The sequence below is a fragment of the Gadus chalcogrammus genome, chromosome 20 (assembly GCF_026213295.1).
Source record: "Gadus chalcogrammus isolate NIFS_2021 chromosome 20, NIFS_Gcha_1.0, whole genome shotgun sequence".
In the NCBI taxonomy this organism is placed as follows: Eukaryota; Metazoa; Chordata; class Actinopteri; order Gadiformes; family Gadidae; genus Gadus; species Gadus chalcogrammus.
The window spans coordinates 3,708,115-3,734,782 of record NC_079431.1 but is presented as its reverse complement, the minus strand read 5'-3'; the positions used below and the strand labels follow the sequence as shown (position 1 = coordinate 3,734,782).

Here is a 26,668-nt window from a genome sequence, read left to right as displayed (position 1 = left end):
CTCATCCTCTCTACCCTAGTTCCATCTCTTTCTCTCTCTACCTGTTATCTCTCGCTATCATTTCTCTCGCTCCCTCTCTCTACCTTGTTCCATCTCTTCCTCTCTCTCTCTCTCTCTACCTCGTTCCATCTCTTTCTCTCTCTCTCTCTCTACTTCACTCGATCTCTTCCTCTCTTTCTCTACTCTGTACCTCGCTCTCTCTTCCTCGCTCCATCTCTCTCTATCTCTGTTGCATCCTCTCCTTCATTTTCCCCTCCAAGTCTTTCATTGATCTGTTTGCTCACGATATCAATCGGTCAGTATGCATTTCATTCTCCTTCGGTGTCGAAGTCTGTCCGTCTACGCATCTGTCCGTCAGTCCGCCTTTACTGTCTGTCTGGCCGCCTACCTGTGCTGTCTGTCTGTCTGTCTGTCCCTCCACCAGTACTATCTGTCTGTCTGACTGTTTCCGACACTTGAATAAAAAAGTTCAGATGTTTCTGCTCTCCTCTCCTCTCCTCTCCTCTCCTCTCCTCTCCTCTCCTCTCTACTCCTCTCCTCTCCTCTCCTCTCTACTCTTCTCCTCTCCTCTCCTCTCCACTCCTCTCCTCTCCTCTCCTCTCTACTCCTCTCCTCTCCTCTCTACTCTTCTCCTCTCCTCTCTACTCCTCTCCTCTCTGCTCCTCCACCCACTGCTCCTCGGCAGACAGAGGAACAGAGCAGGGGGTGGAGGAGCCGAGAGGGGCTGGTGGAGGCACGGAGCGGCGACGGAGGAATGCATGATAGTGGAGGCCTAATCCAGCGCCTTGGCGCTGCATGGTAATGATGATGGATGGAGATCAGTGGGTGTATTGGGATTACAGTGGAGGAGGAGGAGGAGGGCTCACACCGTCCAGCTAATCAATCAAATAATCGGGACAAGCCCTTGTCTCGTGGAAACAATTAGACCACTTCCAGCAAAATCAATAGCCCTGCATTCTGTTTAGATACCCACCGCTCACTCATTCAATAACCCCCCCCCGCCCCCGGTTTTGATAAGCCTGCGGCTGGACGCCAGCCCCCCCCCGTGCTCCCTGTAGCGGGCGACACATCAGCAGGGCTCCAGGAAGATATGGCTCGTAAGGATTGCAAATCGAAAACAATATAATTTAATGCGGTTATGTTTTTTTTTTTTCTTCATTATGAAAACGTCTCATGTGGAAGTCCGGGCCGCGGAAAAAATCTATTCCTCTCCAGTGCTGGTGGGAAAAAAAAACAGCGTTATATCTAAGTGAAGACAACATAACGATGGTATCAAAAAGCAGGGATGGGGAATGGGGAAGTGTGTGTTTGTGTGTGCGTGTGTGTGTAGGAAGGCAGGTGTGTGTTTGGTTGTCTGTGTGTCTGTGTGTGTCTGTGTATCTGCCATGCTTGTGTGTGTGTGTCTGTGTACCTGCCGTGCTTGTGTCTGTGTGTGTGTGTGTGTGTTGAGAGAAGCGGAGAGGGTGTGTGTGGGGGGGGGGGGGGTGTTCATAAAGTTGGTCCAAGAGATACTCCCATTCGGGCGGCTGGTGGCCTCTTCCCCCCCCCAGACGTCCATGCATAATTAAAAGAGGGATTTGTATCCGTCGGGCCACCGCCGCGGCCGACCTGATGAATGGAGACGTGGTGGAAGTCCTCCACGAGCTGACATCACGACGGATCATTTGTTTCCATCAGACGCTCGCTCCATCAGCGGCCCGGGAAGCGGGGTGGGGCTTGAGACGGGCCGCAACGCCAGTTTTTTTTTATTTATTCCCGTCATAAATGCCCCCTAACGAATGTGCTGCTATTGTTGTGCTGTTATGAACGAGGTGAGATGGGAACACTGGTAGCTATTTTACACGGATACGACTGTTCGCCTGTGTGTGTGTTTGTGTGTGTGTGTATGTGTGTGTGTGTGTGTGTGTGTGCGTGTGTTTAGTGTAAATGTTATATCCACATTGTTTGTTACTTTTAGAGTTAATTTATTGGAGCTCAGTTAAGCATGCTGTTTAACAGTTAGTTTAACACACATATATTTATATGAAAAATAATTAACCCACAAGGTAAACCGAGTGTGTGTGTGTGTTTATGTGTGTTGTTAGTGGGGGGGATTTAAATGTTATATCAACATATAAAACATAATTTCATAGGTTAAAGGATCAGCATAAATACTAATTAACAGTAGTTAGGAAGTCAATTGAAATAATGCAACGTTAACGTAGTAGGTAGAAAATTAACTTGAGCTCCAGCCGGACTGAACCTGTTCCGGCCGGTTCTGAGGGTTCTGCTGCTTCTGCTGCTTCTGCTGCTTCTGCTGCTTCTGCTGCTTCTGATGGCCCTCATGGTTCTGATGGTTAAGTTCCTACGTAGGCCTAATGTAAAAAGTGTGTTTCCTTCACTCGTCTGAAGCTGACTGGGTCTTCCTCTGAGCTCTTTATGTTATAAAAGTATTTATCCAGGAGGCCTTTGGGTGAATCTCGTGACTTACACCTGTTACAGCACTTTATACTGCAAGCAATCTTTGTCATATTTGTTCAAATTCTCTTTGCAACCAAACAGCAATAAATAAATCGAATGCTTTCACAAAAATAATACAAATCCGGTATCTGTGGCTATCCCAGAGCTGCAATAAACCCCTTCAACCATTCCATTCAGCTCGAATGAAAAGATTTGTTCCTCTGAATGAAGTCGACGTCCTCTTCTACTGAGGACGTGGTTCAGAAGTTAGGCTCGCAAAGTGAAGGGCCGCATGCAGCTCATGAAGAAGATGCTCATCACCTGCAGAAAGGATCTGATTGGTCCAATGTCGACGCAGAGTGTTGACTCGCGCGTGTACACTTGTGTCCGTGTGTGTGCGTGTGTGAGTGTGTGTTCATGTTTGTACGTTCATGTTTGTATGCATGTCGGTTGGCTGCTGCGGGTATTGGTAGGGGAACAAACAAGGGGACTGCATTAACCTTTGGTCCGCCGACGGGGGGAGGAACTGATGGAGGTAGGGGTAGGGGGTGGAGGTGGTGGTGGTGGTGGTGGTCGGGGGGAGGTGGGGATGAGGGTGGTGTTGTAGGGGACGATAGAGAAGGTGCAGGGGATGAAGGTGGTGGTGGTGGAGAAGGTGTCGGGGAGGGAGGTGGGGGTCATGGTGGAGGAGCAGATGGAGGGGGTGGTGTAGCGAATGATGGAGGAGGTGGTGGTGGATGTGAGGACGGAGGTGGTGGTGGTGGAGGTGGTGGTGGTGGAGGTGGTGGTAGTGGAGGTGGTGGTGGTGGTGGTGGTGGTGGTAGTGGAGGTGGTGGTAGTGGAGGTGGTGGTGGTGGTGGTGGTGGTGGTAGTGGAGGTGGTGGTGGTGGAGGTGGTGGTAGTGGAGGTGGTGGTAGTGGAGGTGGTGGTAGTGGTGGTGGTGGTGGTGGAGGTGGTGGTAGTGGAGGTGGTGGTGGTGGAGGTGGTGGTGGTGGTGGTGGAGGTGGTGGTTGTGGAGGTGGTGGTAGTGGAGGTGGTGGTAGTGGAGGTGGTGGTGGTGGTGGTGGTGGTAATGGAGGTGGTGGTAGTGGAGGTGGTGGTAGTGGAGAAGGTGGTGGTGGTGGTGGTGTGTTGTGGGAGCGGGCCTGTGGGCGGAGCCTGGACACATCCCATAATCAGGCTGCTGTCAGCGCTGTTTCCAGGAGATTAATTCCGCTGGTTTCAATTCCAGCCAGTGACTGCGCAGCCCGGCCCGCAGAGAACATGTTGTCCTGTTTAAAACACATGTGCATGGGGCAGACTCAATTTAACACAGGCAAGGGGTGGGGGAGTGGGGGGTGAGAGTAAAGCATCAATACCCCCCCCCCCCACCCCCCACCCCCACCCTCTTCCTTCCTCCTCTCTCCCCACCCGTCTGTGAGAACACAAATACCATGCATCAACAAGAGAGCGCAATTCCCAGATCTGGCACGGGCCGGGTTGGGTCCAATCAGAAAGCCCATTTGCACCCTGCACCGTGAAGAACTCAGAACGGACCACAGACCTGAAGTCAGCATTAGATAAACATCACATGCTATCCATCCCTACCTACCCGGGCATCATTCAGTCGATTCCATGAAAGACGTTCTGACGTTCTCGCCCCCCGACTACAGACAGAGATCTGACACTCCTGGTCTCCCAAAGCGAAGAGATTAGTCCTCTCTCAGCCACGCTAAGCATGGGCGTGCGACAGTGACAGAGGCGAGCGAGCACGTCGTTAGCTACCTGTAATAGCTCCTGGATGGCGATGACGAGCTAACCCCCTTCCCCTGCTGCACCACCCGATCGCCCCCCCGCTCCCCCTCTCTGCTGCTGACAGATGTTGGGGTTCTTCACGATCATCCATTCCACGCCACCGTGGCCGTAAAAAGGTCCCGTGGCATTGATAACACATTTGGCTCCGACATCAAATTCCTGCCCTTATGAAAGAAAACAGCATCAATCACTGCCAGCCATTCATCTGCCGCCTGCCGACAGGCCCGGATTATTAATTTATCAGCCGGCACACCCTCCTCCACCTCCTCCTTCACCACCTCCTCCTCCTCCTCCTCCACCTCCTCTCCTCCCTAATAGAGTAGCTTTACTGTGTCCATGGGAGACTCTCCAGGATTGTAATTAATAGGAAACAGACATACCTAATTTCCCACTCGGCTCTTTGTGTCAGCGTGTAGCCCAGGAGCCTGGGACTGAGGAAGTCCTTTCAAAGCGAGGATAGACAGAGAGGAGGGTGGTGGAGGAGGGTGGTGGGGGTGGTGGTGGTGGTTGTGGGGGAGGGGGGGGGGGGGGGGGGCTGTTTGCTAATGTGATGCCCGTCATTGACGGCTCCATAATGGAACGCATATCAAAAGGCATCACACACAGGGGACGGTCAATGATTTGTTTTGACAACCGGTTGAATGACGGACTAACGTCGTTGTCCCCCCCCCCCTCGTGCTAATTTGACTGGTGACACAGGTAGAGTTATGTGACCATGTGTTTGCGTCTGCGGTGAGCCCGTCCTCTGGCTTTTTGGTAAAGGCCGGCCAAAAGGAAAGAGAGAGGGGTGGGGAACGGGATAAGGGAGGAGAAAGGTGTAGGACAGAGTCTCCCTGTTATCCATCCGGTCGAATCCTCTCCTCGTGAGAACCCCCCCCCCTCCTCACACACGGGTGATAGCCGAGACACACCTGCACTCACCTCACACTACCAGCTCTCAAAACATCGGGGTGGAGGGGAGAGGGGTGGGGGTGGCGGTGGGTGGGGGGGGGGGCAGTGGTGTGCTGGGATCCTCAGATCTCGGTTATTCACGGAGTGTTTCACAGGATACACCGTCGTCCTCCCTCCTCACGGCTCTCCTCCGCTGAAGCCCGCCGTATGCCTGACATTTAAAAAGGTAAGTAAGGCCATTTTGAGTGCGCTAATTCCTGTCTCATGTCCCTCCCCAGCAGATAGGGAAGGATCCCTCTCCGCCATAAAACGCTTATGAAATATTAAAAAGGGCCCCGGCTTCGTTGGATGTGTGCAGGGTGAGCCCTGATTAGGAGGAGCCGGCAGGAGCCCCCCGCGGTGAGGGGGGCCGACAGCCTCCTGAAGGAGGAGACGAGGGGGACGGGAGGAGGAGGAGGAGGAGGAGGCGACGGGAGGGAAGGGGAGGGAGGGAGGGAGGGAGGAAGGAGAAAAGGAAGGAAGACACACCGAACAGGAAGGGGGCGAGATTTAATGCAATGATTGAGGTTGGAGCAGAAGGAACAAAGAAGAGGAGGAGGGACAAGAGGGAAGGGAGGAGGAGGAGGACGAGGAGGAGGAGAGGGGATCGGGAGGAAGGAGGGAAGAGAGAGGGAGAACGGAGAGGAGTGGAGAGACGGGAGAAGGGATGACAGGGAGGTTGTGAAAAAAGGGTGCAGGAGGTGCAGGGGGTACGGAGGGGTGTAATCGGCAGTGGCAGCGCCGTACCTGGCAGCGGTGAGCGGACAGGAGCCACACTGGAGCGTCGCAGGCTTGTCCTGCAGGGAGGGGGGGGGGGGGGAGAGGGGGGGAGGAGAGGGGGAGGAGAGGGAGGAGGGAGGGGGGAGGAGGAGGGGGGGGGGGGGGGGGGATGAGTCACCCCGAGCCTCTGACTGGTGGTATGGAAGTGTGTCGGAACCGATATGTCACATCTGTCCCTGTCACTTTACATCAGCACCAGGAGGAGGAGGAGGGGAGGGTGGGGGGGGGAGGGAGGAGGAGGGGGAGCACGTGAAGCCACAGAGACCCCTTTGGCCCAAGTAGGGGGGGGGGGGGGCCCACAACACTCCCCCCAAACACCCCACGACAACCACCAACAGACCCCCACCCCACTAAGGCCGGCATCCCCCCCCCCCCCCCCCCCCCCCCCCTCTGTCCAGGAGAAGGGGGGGAGGGGGGGTGGTCTGAGTTAGCGTAACGTACACTCCCAGCATGGAGGCTAAGAGTTTATAAATCTGTAAAAATATATATATATTATAATAAAATAATTACCCACAGAAAACATTTCAGGGTCTCTATTAGCTGATTTCTGGACCCTCACATAACACTACCCCTCCCTGTGATTAGGTGTGAATCCTACCTCTGGGAGGCAAGACGCATGGCCCTGCTAAGCCAGCACACACCATGGTCTGTGTAATTGCCCGGGCCAGTTTGGAGGTAACATTCAGTTTCACACAGAACTGTATAGGTCACCCATTCCAAAAAAGAAAACGTAAACGGTACAAGCCACTAATAGGTGAGTCAATGTCGTGATTTTCAAAAGTAGAAACAATAGAAAAATAAGGCAAAGGTAAAGGAATTGCTGAAGCCGTCAAAGCCGTTCGTCTGATCAGGAAAGCAGGAACGATCGGGATGATCTGCTGGTGAATCTGAAGATCCCAGCCCGGGAATCCTTTTAATGAACAGCAGAATCTAGTCTCAAGATTTATGGATTAATCCCTCTTCAGCTTTAAAATACCCCAGGATCTATATTCAGAGTCACAAGGTCACAAGTTTTGTAATTTAAATGAAAGGGTCTAAAAGGTGACAAATGAACAAAGCCCGGTTTCATTAGGAAGTGATCCTTATGTACATCTTTGAAGATTTATTGCTGGACGATCCTTTGGTTCAGAGCAAAGAGAGAATAGAGATGATTAATCACTTCTAATGCCGGTGTCTGGGGTGACTTTCTTTCTATTTGTTATTGCCAAGGAAGTTCAAGTCCTGCTTGTTGGCTGGAGAAAATGTTGCTACTTTCGCCGGAATGAGCAAATGGGGGCTTTTTTATTTCGCAGCCTCTGATTTATTTTGCGTTTGAACGACTTGAGGCTAGCTAGCTGTTAGCCGACTTGCCGTTGGGCTATGCTGAATGTTATGGCTCGCTGGAAGCTATGCTATCGAGAAATAAAGAAATAAATGAAAAATGAAGAGGAGGGGGAGAGGGAGAGAGAAAAAAGCACAACGAAAAAACAACAACAAAACCACAGATTTAAAGGCCACATTTTAGAATGAATTACATGGGAGAGTGTGCACTCTGCCATGATGCATTAAGACCATGGAGTCCACTACCTCATCTCTGTAGGGGGAGTGTGACTGTGGCAGCGTCTTGCTAGGTACACGTTGCCCTTGGTGTTTTATGCATATACATAAAAACACAGAAATACAGTACATATAGATAGTATACATACATTGACGCAGATACACGCATACACGTTTAGACACACACACACACACACACAGGCACACGCACGCACACACACACACACACAGGCACACGCACGCACACACACACACACACAGGCACGCACGCACGCACACACACACACACGCACCACACACAGCACGCAACGCACGCACCACGCACAGCACGCACCACACACACACACGCACGCACCACACACACACACACACACACACACACACACACACACACACACACACACACACACACACACGCATGCATGCATTTACCTCCCTTGATGGACAGACAGTATCCCTGGCTGGGGCTTGAGACCTGTGCAGCACTCTGGGCTCTGTACAACACCCAGCCCAGCAGTTGAACGCTGAGAAGATCACTGAGTTGAATGTCAAGACTCCACCGACGAGCCAGATCAAGGCTCACAAGGATTGATGGAGGAGAGGCACAGTGCAGCTATAACAACCTGGCGCTGATGGAGATAATCATGATGATGATGAGGGTAATTATTATCAGCAATTAAAAAGTCAAAACGGGGCGAAATGGCTGAACGCGCTGAGGGAGCATCGGAGCCTAGTGGAGGAGAGGAGGAGGAGAGGAGGGGCAGAGGGAGGCTTCACCTGGCACCGCCTCCCTCCCCTCCCTACCCCCACCAGCGGGTGCGGGTGTGGGTGGTGGCTGCCACCGTCCCCCCTCCACCCTCCACTCTCCTCCTGCTCCAGCGGCAGCACCACCGCCCTCCCGGGCCCCCTCGAGGTGGAGGAGGACCCAGTGCAGTGCGAGAGCTCCGCGTCCAGGACGGAGGAGGCGCTGGGAGACGATGACCAGGGACAGCGATGACCGGAGAGTCCCGGGCCGGGAGCCACGGCCCGTCTGAGGAAGCTCGGCTGAGCTGACGCGTCCAATTAGTTTGTCGCAGGTACGAGGCGTCTGCGAATGATAAGCCTAGAGGTCGGCCAAGGAGGACAATCGGAGGGAAATACTCGGACACATGTATGAAGATCATCTTCTCTGTTTCATAGTTTAACACACGTTCACGTTTAAGCATGTTCTTTATAGCTTGGGGAACACGGAGAGAAAAAACATACGCAGACGTCACAACTGTTCAGGACGCGACACCTCTTCTGCATATTAATTATTCATGCGCTGCCCATTATCATATTTGGCCGCGTGACACACTAAGTACGACTGCACAGGCTGACAATGTGTTTTGTCACTTGTTACTAAACAGTGTTGTTGGGCCAAGACTACATCTTCTCGGGCTAGGGGACTGTCTACACGTTCAAACTATTTGACCATGAAGAATCCTCGGGAGATGAACGCGGGCAGCCCCAACCTGATCCACCAGAAGGTCAACGTGGGAAATGTCAGCCATAATGGTTCCCGTTGCATGGAGGAAAATAGGGCAGATATGACGGATCGAGAATGAGGGGGAAAAAATATATAAACGCCAAACAAGGGATAGTTTAAATTACCTGCTTACTAAATAGGAAATAAATATCCAAATAAAATAATGTACGGTGTTATTATTTAAAAAATGTAGAAAACTAAATCTAAAAAAATAAACGTCTCATGCAGGCAAACCACCGGTTTTATTTTATAAAGCAAATAAATAATACCAGCTGAAGCATAATAGCCACACTGTGACTTACTTCTGCTAAATGAGTAAGGTTGACAGATCAGTGCTCGGATGGCCGGCGTATTCCCCCTCAGAAATACGTTGCCTTTTTGCCAGTCCATGGGAATCCACATGTCCTCAAATGCTAAATGAAGTCTGACAGATAGCCTGGAGAAAGCTAGTTGGGAGTTTGGGGCTACGAGGGAGACCTTGAGTGAACAGGACATGCTATGTACACCCGGGCTAACAATCAACATATGCTTTGTTTTTTTCTGATGCCAAGGCGGAGCACGTTTAGCCCCGAGAAAAGACGGTTCTCGGGACGGGTTTGGAACAGAACGCCTACTGGCCATCTTCTGCTTTAAACAACGATGTTCACGCTCTCGTGAGCAGCAATTACACAGCCATGCGGGACATTTCAGAGTTTAGTTCGCAGCACGAAAGAGGCGCAAAGAATATGGAAGAAAGATAAAAGACATTTATCCTGTGTATATACTTGGGGTAAATTATTATTATAAAAAAATATATAATATATTTTTGTGGCCAATATTTAAGCAAATAGTTTAGTTAATTTTTTTATTTATAAGATCGACCTGATTCTGCTGATCATCATAATCAGGATATTAATAATTATAATAAAAGCAGATCTTTCACTTTTATTTCGTGTCAGCCCGGGGCCCTTTGTGAAACCTGACCCTGCGGGCCTATGGGCCTGTCCTGGGACTGTAGGCCCCGTCCGGGAGCCCTTGTCCTGGGACCCAAATCCTAACACTGAAACCGTATCAACCCAGTACCAGAACCAGATCAGAACCAGAACCGGAACCAGAACCAGAACCAGAACCAGAATCCGAATTAGAAGCAGAACCCAACCAGAACAAGAACCAGCACCAAAACCATACCAGAACCAGAACAAGAACCAGAACCAGAAAAAGAACCAGAACCAAAACCATATCAGAACCAGAACCAGAACAAAAACCAGAACCAAAACCATATCAGAACCAGAACCAGAACAAGAAATAGAACCAAAACCATATCAGAACCAGAACCAGAACAAGAACCAAAACCATATCAGAACCAGAACCAGAACAAAAACCAGAACCAAAACCATATCAGAACCAGAACCATATCAGAACAATAACAACCAAACCTAAATCTAACCTTAAAACCTAGACCCAAACCACAAAACCGAAACCTAACCCAAGACCCTAACACCAAATACTAATCTGACCTTAACCCTAGTCCTGAACCAAACACTTAAACCAAACCCTAACCCTACCCTTTGACCAAACCCATTAACCAACCAAACACCCAGAAATGTATAAAGCCTTCACAAGTACCTCAACTGGAGATCCACCAAGATGATGAACCGTTTCCCCCAGATTGTCCCTCTAAAGATCCAGAGCCCTCCTGCCCGCTCCACCCCCCCCCCCCCCCCCACCATACACCACCTGCCTCCACCTGGCAAACACAAACAGTTGGTAAAAGACTGTGTACTTATACACAGAGCAGTACCCCCCCATCGCTGTTTAAGGCAAAGGCGCCCTGATTCTTTACTTCTTAGAACATTAAACCGTGTGCAGGTGCCTCCTCCATTAAGATCTTTGCGTTCCTGAGGATGATTGTGTTTTTTAATATGGGCCCCTGGGACGGAGCGCGGCACGGGGTCAGCGTGGGGTCCGGCCCTGTTAACGGAGCCGTCGCAGTGAGGGAGGGTCTCTGGGATCCTGACAGACGCTTTGATGAGTTAAGGCGGTGCCGCGGCCTGGCGATGAGAGGGAAATCAGAGCGCGCTCTCCTCTGCTCAGTAATGAGCCACACCTGTACACTGCTTTAAATACCAAAGAGGAGGTTTAAATGTCAGGTGCAATTAAAGCGTATGATTCAACGCTGCACCAATCAAATCAAGGCCCCGGAGTTCACTGGCAGTCTGGAGGAGATGGTGTACAAGGCGCCATGACGCTAGCCTGCACCTCCGTGGTCCCGTCAGCCCCCAAGGTGGTTGTCTTTAAAGTTTACTGCTATTCTGCTGAACTTCTCCGTCTTACCAACTCAAGGCCTTTCGCCTGGAAGGAAAGGTTTACTGCCTTCCCTGGAAGATGAGGTGAGCACTGATCCATCCAGTGGCGGAAAAAAGCTGCAGACAGACAGACAGGTCAGATGGGTATAGGGAGGCATTAAGGGTAGGGGGGCACGAGTGATGAGCGCATGGGGAAGGGAGGCAGGGGGGGAGGTGCTGAAATTCCGAGTGGGCTATGGGGGATATGACACAAGGTTAAAATAGAAAATGTTTCATACTATAATAATGACATTCATATCTGTGTGGGACACTTTTATCCAACGCAACGTACACGTAATTTGTAGATGCATGATATTTAGAAAGAGGTACATGCTAGCCATTTTTCTCCAGGATGCCTATGCATGTACACTGTGGACACTGGGGATCAAACCCAGCACCTTTTAGCTGGGAATCAAAAACCGTACACACTTCACCACCCCCGCCCCTGTATTAGATCACTTAAGAAACTATAAATATATGTGTATCTGTATATGTATTTCGGTTTGATTACCGCCACGATTTTTACACTAAAACAATATCGGATAAACATAAATGGCTGAGCTCTTAGGTGTGAGACCGGAAGTCCCTTGTCTGGAGAACTGCCTCTTCCCATCACCTCCTCCAGAACACTGCAGAACTGCTGACGACCAACAATTATGTTCCACAATCAGACTAATTGGTCTCATCCGCGGTTCACCCCGGGAACCCTTGCGTGTGTTAACGCAGATAGCAAAATAAGAATCCCAAAGAATACACCGGCCAGGAATAATGAGATTCCTCAAGTACTCTGAAATGTAAGGGAAAACGCTGGCATTTCAGTTTGAACCCGGCCCACAAGTCTTAAAGAATCCTCAGACAAAAAGACTCTTCTCTACTCTCCCCCCCCCCCCCCCCCCCCCCCCCCCACACACACACACACACACACACACCCCGATACCTTGACATAATTGTCTGTAGTAATTCACCTCTGGATGAACAACTGGGCGAGTCGCACTTGGGGGCGAATGGCAGGAATCCCCCGGAAACGACTTGAAAAGATTCCCAGGCAGGCATTCATTCAAGGCAAACATGTCAGGGCCTCATGAATGAAAAATGAACATCCAGGGTTAAATAAAGCAATACGACCAGAGGGACCAGGAATTCTGCGAATAAGTGTCAGCCAGGGAGAAAAAATGAAGCATTTACCTGTTGGTAATCTAATCAGGCGATGGCTTTCTGTTGATATCGGACTCCTCCTTGAACGAGCTCGCTGCTTTAGATGCTGCAGTCGGGATGAAGGATCATCTCTCTCGCGGCGAGGGCAGTTTTGGTGATCTGACGGTGGGGGGGGGGGGGGACCGAGGGGGAAACGCATCAACACACAGCCGATATTTGGCTACTTATTGTCCCAAATCTTTAGGACGGAACGAGCCCCCCCAGCTCTTCACATATGCACATACTCACACTTTATTATTCATGACTCCAAAGGATATTGTGAGGACATACATATTCCATTGGGTAAAGGCAGCCATCGTTTCACCCTTTCGGGTGCGGAGGCAAAAGCATGAATCACAGGGAGAGGAAGCAATCACAAACACCTTGAGACTCGAGTTAACCGAATGCGAAACAAAAACAAAACAAAAATAGAAGGAAAATAAATTGTCGGAATGCCGCGTTTTTCCTGCTGTAAAGTATTCGAGGGAATACGAAATGACTTCCATAACATTGTGTCACATTGAAACTGCCCCTCACCGCGGCTATTAGAAGCCTCTGCTGCCCAGCGGATCTCTAAGTCCCACATTTCCACAGAAGAAAAGGAGAATAAAAAGTGGATTAGGAGTGGGAGATGAAGGAAGGGGGCTTCCAGAGCTCACACCCACTAGCAGACAGCCCCGGCACATAAAGGATCAAAACAGTTTCCCTTCAGCCAACAGCTTACAACATTGATTTAGTATTTAATGCTAACCGTAAGAGAATGCCCTCCCTCAACAGCAGAGAACAACAGAATCATGTTTGGGTGTTTTTGTGTGCGAGCGTGTTATTGAGTGTGATTTGACCACGGCCCTTTGGTCTCTTATTTAAAGACGCTGGAATCCGTCCAGCTTTCGCAACACTCCACTCTGGTTCAGCCTTCATCCAGTAGCTGCTTGCGAAGCGTCTTATTAGGAGCCAAGGCTCCAGGGAGAGGCTTGGAGGACACTCAACAATAGGAGAGGAGGTTGCGCAACATCAGGAGAAAGCCCAGCCCGAGCTGTGAGAGAGAACCGGACTGCAGCAGAAACAGAAGAACGCCTGGTCAAGTGCCAGATTAATTATTAAGATGCATCGTTTGAGCTACATTGAGCTGTGACATATCTGTCATGCTCAGGCACCAGTACTGAGTGCAACAATTATACATGTGTATATAATAAATGAAGGTGATTGTAACATACGAGCAGACAAACAAAGATGCACACAGACACACAAAAACATAGAAACACACACACACATACACGCACACGGATACACACAGATGCAGTCAGACATACAGACATAAAAACATAAACACACACACCCACAGTCATTCATGCACACAGACACACAAGCACATAAACACGCAGACACAAACATACACACAAAAAATACACATGCACGTGCAGAAACATACATGTACGCATACCGACAAAAACACACAGACACACACACACACTCACACAAACACCACACCACACACACACACACACACACACACACACACACACACACACACACACACACACACACACACACACACACACACACACACACATAAAACACCATACACACACAGTTGTCGAAACCAACTCACTCTGCTGCCTGACCAGACCACCTGCTGCCCACCTAGACCTGGTCCACCCGTTCCGCACACAGGCCCGGCCCACCTGTCCTACGGTTAGGACGGGTCCACCTGGTCAGGCTCAGCTCCACACCAAACCCTCTGCATTAAACACAAGCAGTCATCCATTCTATTGTCACATGACTCCAGGGGACAGTGCATGCATGCTAATAAATGGCTTTCCTTATTATGCATATGTCTTCCATTTTATTATGCATATGTCTTTTGCATGTTTTTCATGATGGATTTAGGTTAAAAAAACAAAACAAAGCATGCGTTTCCTCTGCTATCGGACACCATGAGGACTAAAAAAACAATAAATCACATGCTAATTTCTACCCCCCCGTCCAGGGTAGCATTGCAAACATTTTGTCTATCTGGGATATTTAGAAAAATCCTGTGTGCCACATGCAGTGTGATTGCTTTGGTTAAAATAAAGCGGTCACAGGGTTAATCAAAAGAAAAACAACCAAAAACAACACACATCTTTGAAGGTGTAGGAAAAAACACAACAATGGATATAAATCCTTAATTAATCATATTACTAGAATCAAATAGCATGCTGTTACAGGAACATGTGCATGCACTACAGAAATACAAAGCTGGTTAAGGCAACCCTCATGACATTTTATTAAAAAATATTGAATAACAACTTCATAATAAGACACGTTCCCATCCGCCTAAGTGTAGTTGTGAGATATCTGTGAAAAAAGTATGGCTTTTTCATGGACAAAAAGCATAAAAACACACAGTAAAGATAAACGCTTTCCAGTGGACCAATAAAAACATCGCCAGTCCAAACACAACAAGGCCTGCCTCGCATCCTATTAACATAGTTGAACTGCTCCGTACTGAATTGGAGACAGCGAGAGAGAAACCCAGAGATCCAGCTGCTTAAAGAGGAAAGCCGGGCAGCTTAGACAAAGCTGGAGCCAATTCCCCCTTCGCCCCCTCCAGAAGTCCTGGCGTTCGGGACCGTCAACACAAACATTCCGGGGCAGTAGGAAAACTGACACTAATGAAAGTGGGAATCACTGAGCTAACTCACACCTCGATGAGATGGGACTTCAACCGAATAAGAGAAAACGACTGATTTCAACGTGCGAAATGCTAAACTAAATGCAATGTCTTGGCCTAATATTTAGTACAACGCTTCTAATCTTTAAGCTGTATGGCGACCAAACAAAAGCCACTACAAAGGAGGTTCCTTCCCCTATTCAGAACCCCCCAAAAGGAAAAATCACATTACTTTCAATTCATATTAAAGAGATTCAGTTTAACGTATTTAGACGCCTCTCAACCTTTTATGATTCACATAGATTATTAATCAAAGAGACTGCAAAAAAAACAACCAAATGATTTGTCTGATTTTCACCGGAGCGCGATACGACGTGCAATTGATTGTGGCTCCAGGGACACCTGCAGCTTTAGAATACATTTTCCCCTTTCCCCAGGAAAAGAAATAAAGAAATACAAAAAAAAAATGAAAAAACCCACACAGCACCATGAGAAAATATTGCTCCACGACATGAATATGCAGGGGCTTGATACCGGCGATGTCATTACTAATGTTGCTGCCAATTACAGAGCATGTCATGACACTGAGTCATGAATATTCATGGCTGACTGATATAGACGGAGCAGCAGCGCCCGGGCCTCCACCCGTCCCCGCGTCTCATTGTGGGGGAACAGGTACCTCCATCATGGCATGGAGGCGCCTTCCAGCTGTAAGACAAGCTGCTCCACCAGGCATTGCTAGTTAACAGTGTGTTATATAAAGGTGTATTAAAGTGATGTAGTGCTCTCCGGTTCTAAAGAGCAGGCATTAAAGCATATTAAGTAGACATTTAAGCGTCCAAAGTGAGGATCTAAAAATGGAAAGGCGACGCGGGGCCAGAGGACGCCTCCGGGGGTGCACGCACGCACGCACGCACGCCGACGCCGCTTCCTGGAAAGTTTCTGACCCTCCTTCGTCTTTGGGATTCATGCGGCGTGTGGGGCGGGATGAACGGCTCGGAATTGGTCAGGTTGAATCGGTGGGTCTGAACCGGTCGGTCTGATTCGGTCGGTTTAAAATAAATCGGTCGGTTTGAATCGGTCGGTTTGAATCGGTCGGTCTGAATCGGTCGGTCTGAATCGGTCGGTTTGAATCGGTCGGTCTGATCGGTCGGTTTGAATCGGTCGGTCTGATCGGTCGGTTTGAATCGGTCGGTTTGAATTGGTCGGTCTGATCGGTTGGTTTGAATCGGTCGGTCTGATTCGGTCGGTTTGAATCGGTCGGTTTGAATCGGTTTGACGATTCGATTTATGTTGGGGAAAAAAGTAAAGAAAACATTTTTATTCACTTCAACAAATAATAATCATTGGTGTTATTTTTTATTGATCTATTTGTTTGGATATTTGATTCCAAGGAAATAATAAATTCACCTTGACCTTAAAAATCGATTTCCGGAAATCTTGAAAAACAGGTAGTGAACTGTTGACCTTGGTGTTTAGTTCAATTAAGTCAAGTTAATGACCTACATATTGTTATTGTGTTATGCATAAGTTAATGCCTTAACATATTGTTATTGTGCAGTACATAAAGGAATCCCTTAACATATTGTTATTGTGAAATACATAGTAGTTAAGGCCGTAACACATTACGGCTGTTGTGTGTTGCCTCACTCATCTTGACTGCTAACCTCTGTCCAACCACAGCTCAACCTTAAGAGCCCACGCAATGGCAGTAGATAGAGATGTGAATAGACATGAATGTAAATAGACCTTAAATTACCAATAAATTACAATGACTCTGGAAGCTCTACTGACATCTCCAAACACCAAACTACGAGGCATCTGGTGGCTATCAGGTTATAAACAACGGTTTATAACCTCACCAAACCCCGACAGCAACCTCACCAAACCCCATTTGGAATAAATCCCATCATTCAGCCAATAGGTAAGGCCGTGGATATAGGCATCTATTTGTACAGTCACACCTGACACGTCATCTCGATATGACTGACTGTCTTCCCACCCTATACCGCCTACTATACATATCCTGGAGGAGAGCGGGGGAGGGGGGGGGGGGGGGGGTGGAGGTCAACTAATGGAGTCCTTTCTCAACCTGACTTGAGTTACTGCTTCTCTGTGAGGGAGCAGACAAAGTCCACTAACTGTTTTACAGCAAGCCAGTTTCAACAATGGCCCTTCAAGCTCGGGCTTGTGTGTTCATAGGGAACGCTGTATTGACCTCACACACACGCAAACACACACACACACACACACACACACACACACACACACACACACACACACACACACACACACACACACACACACACACACACACACACACACACACACACACACACACACACACACACACACATGCACACATCCTCACACACATACAAACATACGCACAACCACACAAACACAAACAAATACACACACACACACGCACGCACACACACAAACAAACACAAACACACACAATTTCAAGAACATTAAGAAGTTCAACATATCATGTTTAGTCTATTTGCCTCACAGTATTATTAAAATTAACTATTTCATAATTCAGCAGAAGCTTGAATCCAAAGCATCTTGCAGGGATTTCCTTCACATCATGAAGGAGCAAGAAAGCGTCTTGCTCGAGGATTTAGAGGTCAGCCGAGGGTGAGATGGAACCAGAACCTTCCGGCTTGGAGTCAAACACCCTCTAACGTCAGTCTTGCCCCCACCCAAACAGCAGACTAATAGACACAGCAAGAGGTTCGTATAACTCAGGCTAAACAGTCCATGTCTTTTCCCAGGTGAAAACAAACAGCAGAGGAAGACAATATAGTGTTAAATTATAATAATACTAATAATCATTTTAAATACCTTTGATATAATTACACCGTGCTAAGGCAGTTTTAAATTCCCTTTCAAATGATTGTCAATTAATTGTGCATATAAATGAGGAAGTTAATTATTCTTCAGTAAAATGGGCAATTAAACCGCTAATAGTGTTTTCCTTCTCAATTCTAATTGGTTAATGGAAAACACTTCACACACTGGCCATTATACAATGAGGCCAAATATTGTCAGAGAAAAACAACTTGAATGTTTAACAGAACAATAGTGGGCTGCACACCATTAAGAGATGAGCTTTAACACATCAAGTAGAGGTTAAGGATTTAATATCTATATATTACAAGACGTCTATTTTTTGTCCATAATCAACAAACCTTTGTGTTTGAAATGTTGACTGTACAACGGTACGCGCGCACACACACACACACACACACACACACACACACACACACACACACACACACACACACACACACACACACACACACACACACACACACACACACACACACACACACACACACACACACACACACTACCGAGTCGAAATTGACCTAAATCTCTCCATTGTGCTTTGTTTTTTTCCAATTAAAATACATTCGATAGCTTACATTATACAAGCCTGTAATACAACGTGTTGTATGGTCGCACAGCCTCGATAGCGGTACAATAATTAACAGGTAGACAATTGAGACGTAAGGCTCTCGAGCGATCTATGGGAGGTGAACAATACTGTCCTCTAGAGGTGAGCGGAATCATAATAGTGTTGTAGGCGCCGTGCACTTAATACCACATGTGTGCATAGAGGCGTTATACGTTCCAGCCCAAATCAACCACCAGCTCTCACTGTTGCCAACCGTTCTCCGTGTGGGCTTTCACCGGCCTTCTCTCCTTAGCATCTCACCTGTTATATAACGTTCCTCCTTCAGATGTTTCACATGACAATGTGCACGTAAAAAGTGTAGATCTAGTCGATTTGCCTGAACATATTTCTGCTATGCAACTGTTCCTCGGACGAACGGTCCACCCACACTTTGGGAACGGGGCGGGAGAACAATACGGCCCGAAATACAGCGTGTGAGAGCGCTCCGGCCACTGCGTCAAGTGAGCGTTTTCTGCGTCATTCGCTATTTTACTTTCTCCTATCACGTTTCCCTCTCTGGAGGCTTAAAATGGCTCAAGCATGACAACTGGCTATAGGACTACTAATTACAACCCCCCTCCCTCCCCCCCTCCTCCTCCCCCACCTCCTCCTCCTCTTCCTACCTCCAGTGGGGCGCTATGAATAGGTAGGCCCCCCCACACACACACCCACGACATTTGAGGTCTAAATTTGGATCACAATTGAAATAGCTGTACTACGCCTGTCACGAGATAACGAAGAATAACACCCCCCCCCCCCACACACACACACACACACACACACACACCCCTCGCTTATAGTGCTATTCAAACGTGTGTACATAAGTGACGCACCTCCACTAAAGTAAACCCTTTTTCTTCTTTCATATTGCATAAGGTTCTGTTCACATAAATAAGAAGGACAATGGGGATAGCCTATCAGCTGGAAATATCTACATCTTTGAACACAATTAACATCATTATTAGGCCGAGAAATGTTGCACAGGGCCCTATGCTGGAATTACGTTCCTCAAAAACGAATATTTTTCCAAGACATTGTCCTCTGCGCAAGTTGAAATTACCAAAAAGATATCCAATGCATCCACACGATCTTACAGCATTCTATTAAATAGAAGAAAAAAACCCGCGTTAAATATGGTCTCTGGTTTATGCATGAAGCCTGTAACATGCCAGGGATCAGCACAGCACACACACAGCATGGACCACATCCAGAACGGTGGACGACTTGGAGCCGCTACCCTCACCGTAGTCGATCCAACGGTCCGAACGTACAGTGGGCGTGGCCTCTTTAGGGCACCAAACACGCATGGTGAGCGGTGATTGGTCGGCTGGGGAGAGAAGTCCCGCCTACAGTACGTTCAGACCCTTGGACACGGCGACGACCTTCCCAAAGCGGGATTGGCGCGTCTGTGTGTCGACGCAAATGACGCGAGGGTTGGAGACACGTGGGCCGCGGCATCCGGAGCTCACATAAACAAAGGCACATTGGCTGAGCGGCTAGTCGATCCCTGTGTCGCTCAGTGCTCGGAGAGTTACGCGAGTTCACCCTGGCATCTTTCTGCACCCCGAACCCGAGATTTTGGAGCTTTTACTGTTTACTGAATGCTCTCTACATGCCTATTGCATGGATTGAAGACCAGCGTCTCTTCTGAAGGAGGTAAGATCCGTTTTTTATATTATTTAATTATTATAAGAAATTAAATTATAAAGTGTTATGGGTGTTATGGGTGAAATCAGAATCAGTGCTGCATGCCTTTTACTTCAGTTTTAATATATAATAAATATTGATATCTGTTATAATACATTTAAAATAGGCTACATGATTAGGATAAATATCTGTGTATTTTACAGTGTTAATGTTGCTTGCTCCAACATTAATACGTCTATGGTGTACTAACACATTAATATAGAGTTTCAAACTAGAAGTTTGTTTTTATTTTTCTATGACAATAACACCGACTATCGAGCATCTGATTTATGTGACAATTTGCGCGATGTGCGTAAATATGAAATGTTGTTTGACAGTCCGCATACTGACAGATAACTGACGTTTATCCTCATCCTGAGTGTGCAACTCTTTATTCCGCAAACCAGTAAACGTCTAAGTGATCTATTTTAATAGGGGAAGACTCCAGAACTGTCGCTTTCTTGAATCCTGACCCCCGTTGCTTCTGACATTCCCAATTTCCAGTGCAACCGACACGCTCTCCAAAAAACTTGAGGTAGGCGCTTGTGTGTTTCACTTTAATATGCATTTTAAATACCCAACAATGTTTTGCTATGTCCTATTATCACCCCTCCATTCGGAATTAGTTATTTCTGTTCTCCTCATTGTTGTTGTGTTTTACAACATGCATTTCTGCATAACATCTACAACTTTTAAGGCCTGTATCATTCTGCTATATAGTGAATATCCATAGCTCTTGATTATATTTCTAACCGCAGTTGTCATTTCCAAGCATCCATAATAACGTTTCTGATTCGTTGTGTTCCTGTGCGTGTTTTCCCCGCAGCCATGCCCTGCGTTCAGGCTCAGTATGGATCTTCACCCCAAGGCGCCAGCCCCGCTTCCCAGAGCTACAGCTACCATGCCGCCGGAGAATACAGCTGCGACTTCCTAACCCCCGAGTTCGTGAAGTTTAGCATGGACTTGACCAACACTGAGATCACAGCTACCACGTCTCTACCCAGCTTCAGCACGTTCATGGACAACTACAACACCGCAGGCTACGACGTCAAGCCGCCCTGCCTCTACCAGATGCCGCATTCTGCAGAGCAGTCGGCCATCAAGGTGGAGGAGGTCCAGATGCACAGCTACCACCACCACCAGCACCACCAGCAGAGCCACCTGCCGCCCCAGTCGGACGAGCTCATGGCCCACTCCGGGCCCGTGTACTTCAAGCCCTCCTCGCCACACGCCCCCAGCACGCCAAATTTCCAGGTCCAACACAACCACATGTGGGAGGACCCGGGCTCCCTGCACAGCTTCCACCAGAACTACGTCGCGGCCTCGCACATGATGGAGCAGCGGAAGAACCCGGTGTCGCGGCTCTCGCTCTTCTCCTTCAAGCAGTCCCCCCCCGGCACGCCCGTCTCCAGCTGTCAGATGCGGTTCGACGGCCCGCTGCACGTGTCGATGAACCACGACAACCCGGGAGCGCACCGGTCGCACATGGACGGCCAGAGCTTCGCGGTGCCGAGCGCTATAAGGAAACAGGCCGCGCTGGCCTTCCCGCACTCCCTGCAGCTGGGCCACGGACACCAGCTGATGGACAGCCAGGTCCCGTCGCCCCCGTCCCGCGGATCCCCGTCCAATGAGGGGCTGTGCGCCGTGTGCGGGGACAACGCCGCGTGCCAACATTACGGGGTTCGGACCTGCGAGGGCTGCAAAGGGTTCTTCAAGGTGGGATTTCACACACTTGTATGTCCGGTTCCCATTGCGGTTGAACGGTTCCTAACGGCGCACCAAAGTCACAATATCAGGACGCTTAGCTTTTAGTGCGCACCGGATAGGCGCTTTCTACTCACGTTAACCTGGCTTCTTAATATTGAACCCCTTGTTGTGTGTGTGTGTGTGTGTGTGTGTGTGTGTGTGTGTGTGTGTGTGTGTGTGTGTGTGTGTGTGTGTGTGTGTGTGTGTGTGTGTGTGTGTGTGTGTGTGTGTGTGTTTCTCTTTGTGTGCGTGTGTGTGTGTGTGTGTGTGTGTGTGTGTGTGTGTGTGTGTGTGTGTGTGTGTGTGTGTTTGCGTGTGCACGCGCGTGTAATTGTGTGTCATGGCAAAACAGTTTGAGAAGCCAACGAGCCCGCATGACTTTATAATACGAGCCGGTGGAGAAATCGAATCTAACCTGTTAAATAGAGATGGTCTCTAGGGGAGCGAGGGGGATATGAGCGGTCACGTATTGGTGTTTGCTGATTGTCTCTCCCCTGTATGTTCTGGTGCGCACACAACAGTCACAAACGGGACATGAAGATCATATAAATCCCCCCTTTAATAAAGAATATATAATATAGAATTTAGGCTTTGCCTCAGCTTTCTGGAAACTGCACCGTCTTCCGTGTTATCTGCGTATACTAAGACTGTATTTCTTTTCTTGTCTTTTTTTGCAGCGAACCGTTCAGAAAAACGCTAAATATGTCTGCTTAGCGAATAAAAACTGTCCTGTTGACAAACGCCGGAGAAACCGCTGCCAGTACTGCCGCTTCCAGAAGTGCCTCGTTGTGGGGATGGTGAAAGAAGGTACGGAGAGGCCCCTAGAACCACCGCGACCTCCATGTTACACCTCTGGCATTTAAACACATCCCACATGAAGGCCATTCTGTTGTTGGGTTCTGTTTTGTGATTGATACACAAATTAAACATCTCTCCTATATCATCTCCTATGTCATGTGTTGCAATGAACTCAGTATCCGTTCCTTCCCATTACGTAGTTGTGCGGACGGCCAACCTCAAGGGCCGGAGAGGCCGCCTGCCGTCCAAACCCAAGAGCCCCCAGGAGCCTTCCCCCCCCTCGCCGCCCGTCAGCCTCATCAGCGCGCTGGTCAGGGCGCACGTTGACTCGAACCCTTCCATGTCGGCCCTGGACTATTCTCGGGTAAGAAGCACGGAATAAATAAAAAAGTTAGGCGCATGAAACCGTTAAACCCTTTTTTCTTTTTACGCACAGCGACCATTTCTTTGGAGAAAAAAGGGGGCAACAAAAAAGTCATTTTCTTTAATTAAGATTTGCGTTCCCCCATTCACCGTTTCGTTTATTAACTGGAAAAGGTTTTTTCCAGGCCGTTCAGCCATAACTTTGTCAGGCTTTTAAGGCGGTATATTTTACTTAAGTAAATCGCAGCGAAACGAAGAAGTCCAATAAAATAAGACATGAATTCAACGGTAAAAAAAAAAAGGCAAGCCTCTCTCCTGGAAACGGGCACGGGCAATTTCACGGATTATATATTTTAAAGGGGTCTCATTAAGCCACCGTTTAAATTAAATTCCAGTTCCAAGCCAACCCGGACTACCACCTGAGCGGGGACGACACCCAGCACGTCCAGCAGTTCTACGACCTGCTCACGGGCTCCATGGAGATCATCCGCGGCTGGGCCGAGAAGATCCCCGGCTTCTCAGACCTCACCAAACAAGACCAGGACCTGCTCTTCGAGTCGGCCTTCCTGGAGCTCTTCGTGCTGCGGCTGGCCTACAGGTAGGCCCTACAAGTCATTAAATACAACTCGTGGCGTTAATTATTAACTCCAGAAAAAAAGGATAATCCATTGAAACTCGTATGAAGCCTCCGGTCCTTCAAGCTTCGCTGCGTATTATTATTTTTTTTGTTGCATTAATTAATTTGCAATAATTAATACTTCGGATTTCTCGGCTGGTTTTATCTCGCGATATTTACTGACACCGCGTTGTTCACGGCAGGTCCAACCCGGTGGAGGGGAAGCTGATCTTCTGCAACGGGGTGGTGCTGCACCGGCTGCAGTGCGTCCGGGGCTTCGGCGAGTGGGTGGACGCCATCGTGGAGTTCTCCTCCAACCTACAAAGCATGAACATCGACATCTCCTCCTTCTCCTGCATCGCGGCGCTCGCCATGGTTACAGGTGCGTAAAGGCGCAGCGCCGCTCCCCAGCTCTCGCAGGCCCGCCAAAGTGTTTAATTCAGGAATAACGGCACGTTAGAATAACCGTTTTAAAGACAGATGATCTTATTTCGCTTGTTTGTGTTTTGTATTTCAGAGCGACACGGTCTCAAGGAACCCAAGAGGGTGGAAGATCTCCAGAACAAGATCGTGAACTGTCTCAAAGACCAAGTGACATTTAATGGCGGTGGATTGAATCGTCCGAACTACTTGTCAAAACTGTTGGGGAAACTCCCGGAACTGCGCACACTATGTACTCAAGGTCTGCAGCGTATCTTTTACTTAAAGCTTGAAGACCTGGTCCCCCCGCCGGCGATCATTGACAAACTTTTCCTTGACACACTACCTTTCTGAGCCATCCGGCACTTAGGCGGCATAATGCCGAGACTTCAACGAACTTCCAAAGACTGTTTGGGTCAGCTTGACAGATTTCTAAAACATGGCTTATTCTGAATATTTGCAGCTTTGTAGAGACAACCACTACCGTATTAAGCGTAAGGATCCATAAAAAACAAAGAGGATGGAATGACATGACGAATCCTATTAGATTTTCCGTGTATTCCCTCTAAATTATCGTGAGTGCGTAATGAAGGAAACGGGGAGGGGGGGCTCTTTCTCCGATGGACTTTTTGTCCCCCCAAAAAAACTCAATCCGGTCTTACTTTATTTAGCCTAGGCCTACTGTTGGTTTATTATCAGCTCCACTGATCCATTATAGTCAGATGTAATATATTCATTCACATTTATATATACACATACTGTATATTGCGATAGATTATGTGATGCGACCCATGCATCAATTTATAACGTGTATAAAGTTTGTAATAATGACAAAAAAAACTTTTTTTCATTTTCTTTTCATGACTGGTGCCTGTGTGTTTTTGTCAGGACGCCCGGTGTGGAAGTCTTCAGAAATGACGCATGTGGTAGTTTGATAGGCACTTGGAGAGGTGGTGTCTATACACATTATATTCCGGACACTATGTAGTCTCATAGATTTGATACAGATTCGTAGTACTGGCACACCTTTTATGTAAAACGCGTATGTGGAGTTGATCTCATCTGTATAGAAAAAGAGGGAGCCATGATGTTTGTAAAGCTGTCAGACATTCCTTGTTTGTATGTGTTGTAAGTATTGTTGCTGTTGAATATAAACGTTTCTATATATTTATTATTTATATTGCCAAAAGCTACGTTAAGCATGGTGCAATTTAAAACGATTTAAACCCACCCAGTTCATGCTGAGCACGTTGTCTATGTTTTATGTCTTATAGACGTCGAGGGGATTATAATTTTCCGATTTGGAGAGCGTCATATTTCATAACTTCATGAGTGTGATGGGCCTACATCTTTGCCATGACGGTGTATTAAAACGATTACAACGCATTTGGTGCCGAAATCCGAAAAGTTTAGAGATAAAGAAATATTTAATGTTTACAAATAAAACTTTTAAATCAGTATCCTTGGGAAATATTTGCTCTCGAATTATTTAATGTGCAGATAGTCTGTGATCATCAAAATAGGCAGTTTTTAACGCATGTCGGACGATAGGCCTATTGCCTACTAAGACTATTGATTATGAGGTGTAAAAAGATAACGAGATATGCGAAAATGTATATGCGTTAAAAAAAAGTAATAGGCTACTTTTATGATTATGGATATTTATTTTAATGTACATTTAGAACAATTTAAAGGATTTGCATATTGGATACAATTCTGATAAAGTGTTGACTATTTCTAAACATCGAGATCGATCTATCTAAAGAAAGTCAGGCCTATCGTATAAAAGCTGAATTCTGTTGCCTATAGGCCTTTACTCCGCCTTTTTTCTATTTTTGTTTTGGTAGATAAAAAGCCTTGAAATAATTATAAGCATTCAAATAATAAGCAGTCCTCAAATTAAGCTTCAAACCTTTCACCTTATTTGAGGGCTACAGAGTTTGGTCCGATTCCGTTTATTAGGAATGTCTGAAGCACTCGAGCCATAGGCCTACATGAGGGCAGGAGTAACCAATCGGACCGCCGTATTCATTCAGTAAATTATTCAAATTATCTAATTTCAAGGTATCTCATATGATATCAAACACAAGGTTTAAAGAACGAGCATTAAAGCATAAACTCGTCTAAACAAACTATAAATTAAGGGCTGCAATTCCTGAGTTGATGCATAAAAAACGGTGATGACAGTCAAACTCTGACATATTTAAATGATAAAAAATATAAAAATAAAAACCTCTTCTGGCGATTTAATTAAAATGTTTGAAGTTTAGTTTTAAGATACATTACTTCAATCTCCCGAGCATTGTTGTAACTTTGGCTTAAGAAAAAAAAATAGAGAAAGAAAGAGAAAAGTCTGACGAAAGAAAGAGAAAGAGAAAAAAGTGAGAAATAGAAAAAAGTAAAAAGAAAGAAA

General features: G+C 47.5%; 1 protein-coding gene across 2 annotated transcripts; it reads left to right on the top strand.

Annotated features, from left to right (window-relative positions):
* Positions 1–20,145: 20,145 nt before the first annotated feature.
* nr4a2a (nuclear receptor subfamily 4, group A, member 2a) lies at positions 20,146–25,714 on the top strand. Of its 2 annotated transcripts, XM_056579808.1 has the most exons (8): positions 20,146–20,282; positions 20,748–20,847; positions 21,139–22,028; positions 22,736–22,865; positions 23,057–23,220; positions 23,615–23,817; positions 24,039–24,217; positions 24,353–25,714. In XM_056579808.1, exons 3-8 carry the CDS (start codon positions 21,141–21,143, stop codon positions 24,607–24,609), a joined length of 1,821 nt encoding a protein of 606 aa, XP_056435783.1. In that variant the 5' UTR covers positions 20,146–20,282; positions 20,748–20,847; positions 21,139–21,140; the 3' UTR covers positions 24,610–25,714. The 2 variants fall into 2 exon arrangements, with proteins under 2 accessions (XP_056435783.1, XP_056435782.1); XM_056579807.1 differs by having other exon boundaries at positions 20,146–20,847.
* The last annotated feature ends 954 nt before the right edge of the window (positions 25,715–26,668 follow it).

What these genes read in the sequence shown, in the direction of transcription:
- nr4a2a (XM_056579808.1), top strand. Translation starts at nt 21,141, where the DNA reads ATGCCCTGCGTTCAGGCTCAGTATGGATCTTCACCCCAAGGCGCCAGC. An exon ending in TGTGGGGATGGTGAAAGAAG is followed by an intron (nt 22,866 to 23,056) that starts GTACGGAGAGGC and finishes CCCATTACGTAG; the next exon opens with TTGTGCGGACGGCCAACCTC. An exon ending in CGGCCCTGGACTATTCTCGG is followed by an intron (nt 23,221 to 23,614) that starts GTAAGAAGCACG and finishes ATTAAATTCCAG; the next exon opens with TTCCAAGCCAACCCGGACTA.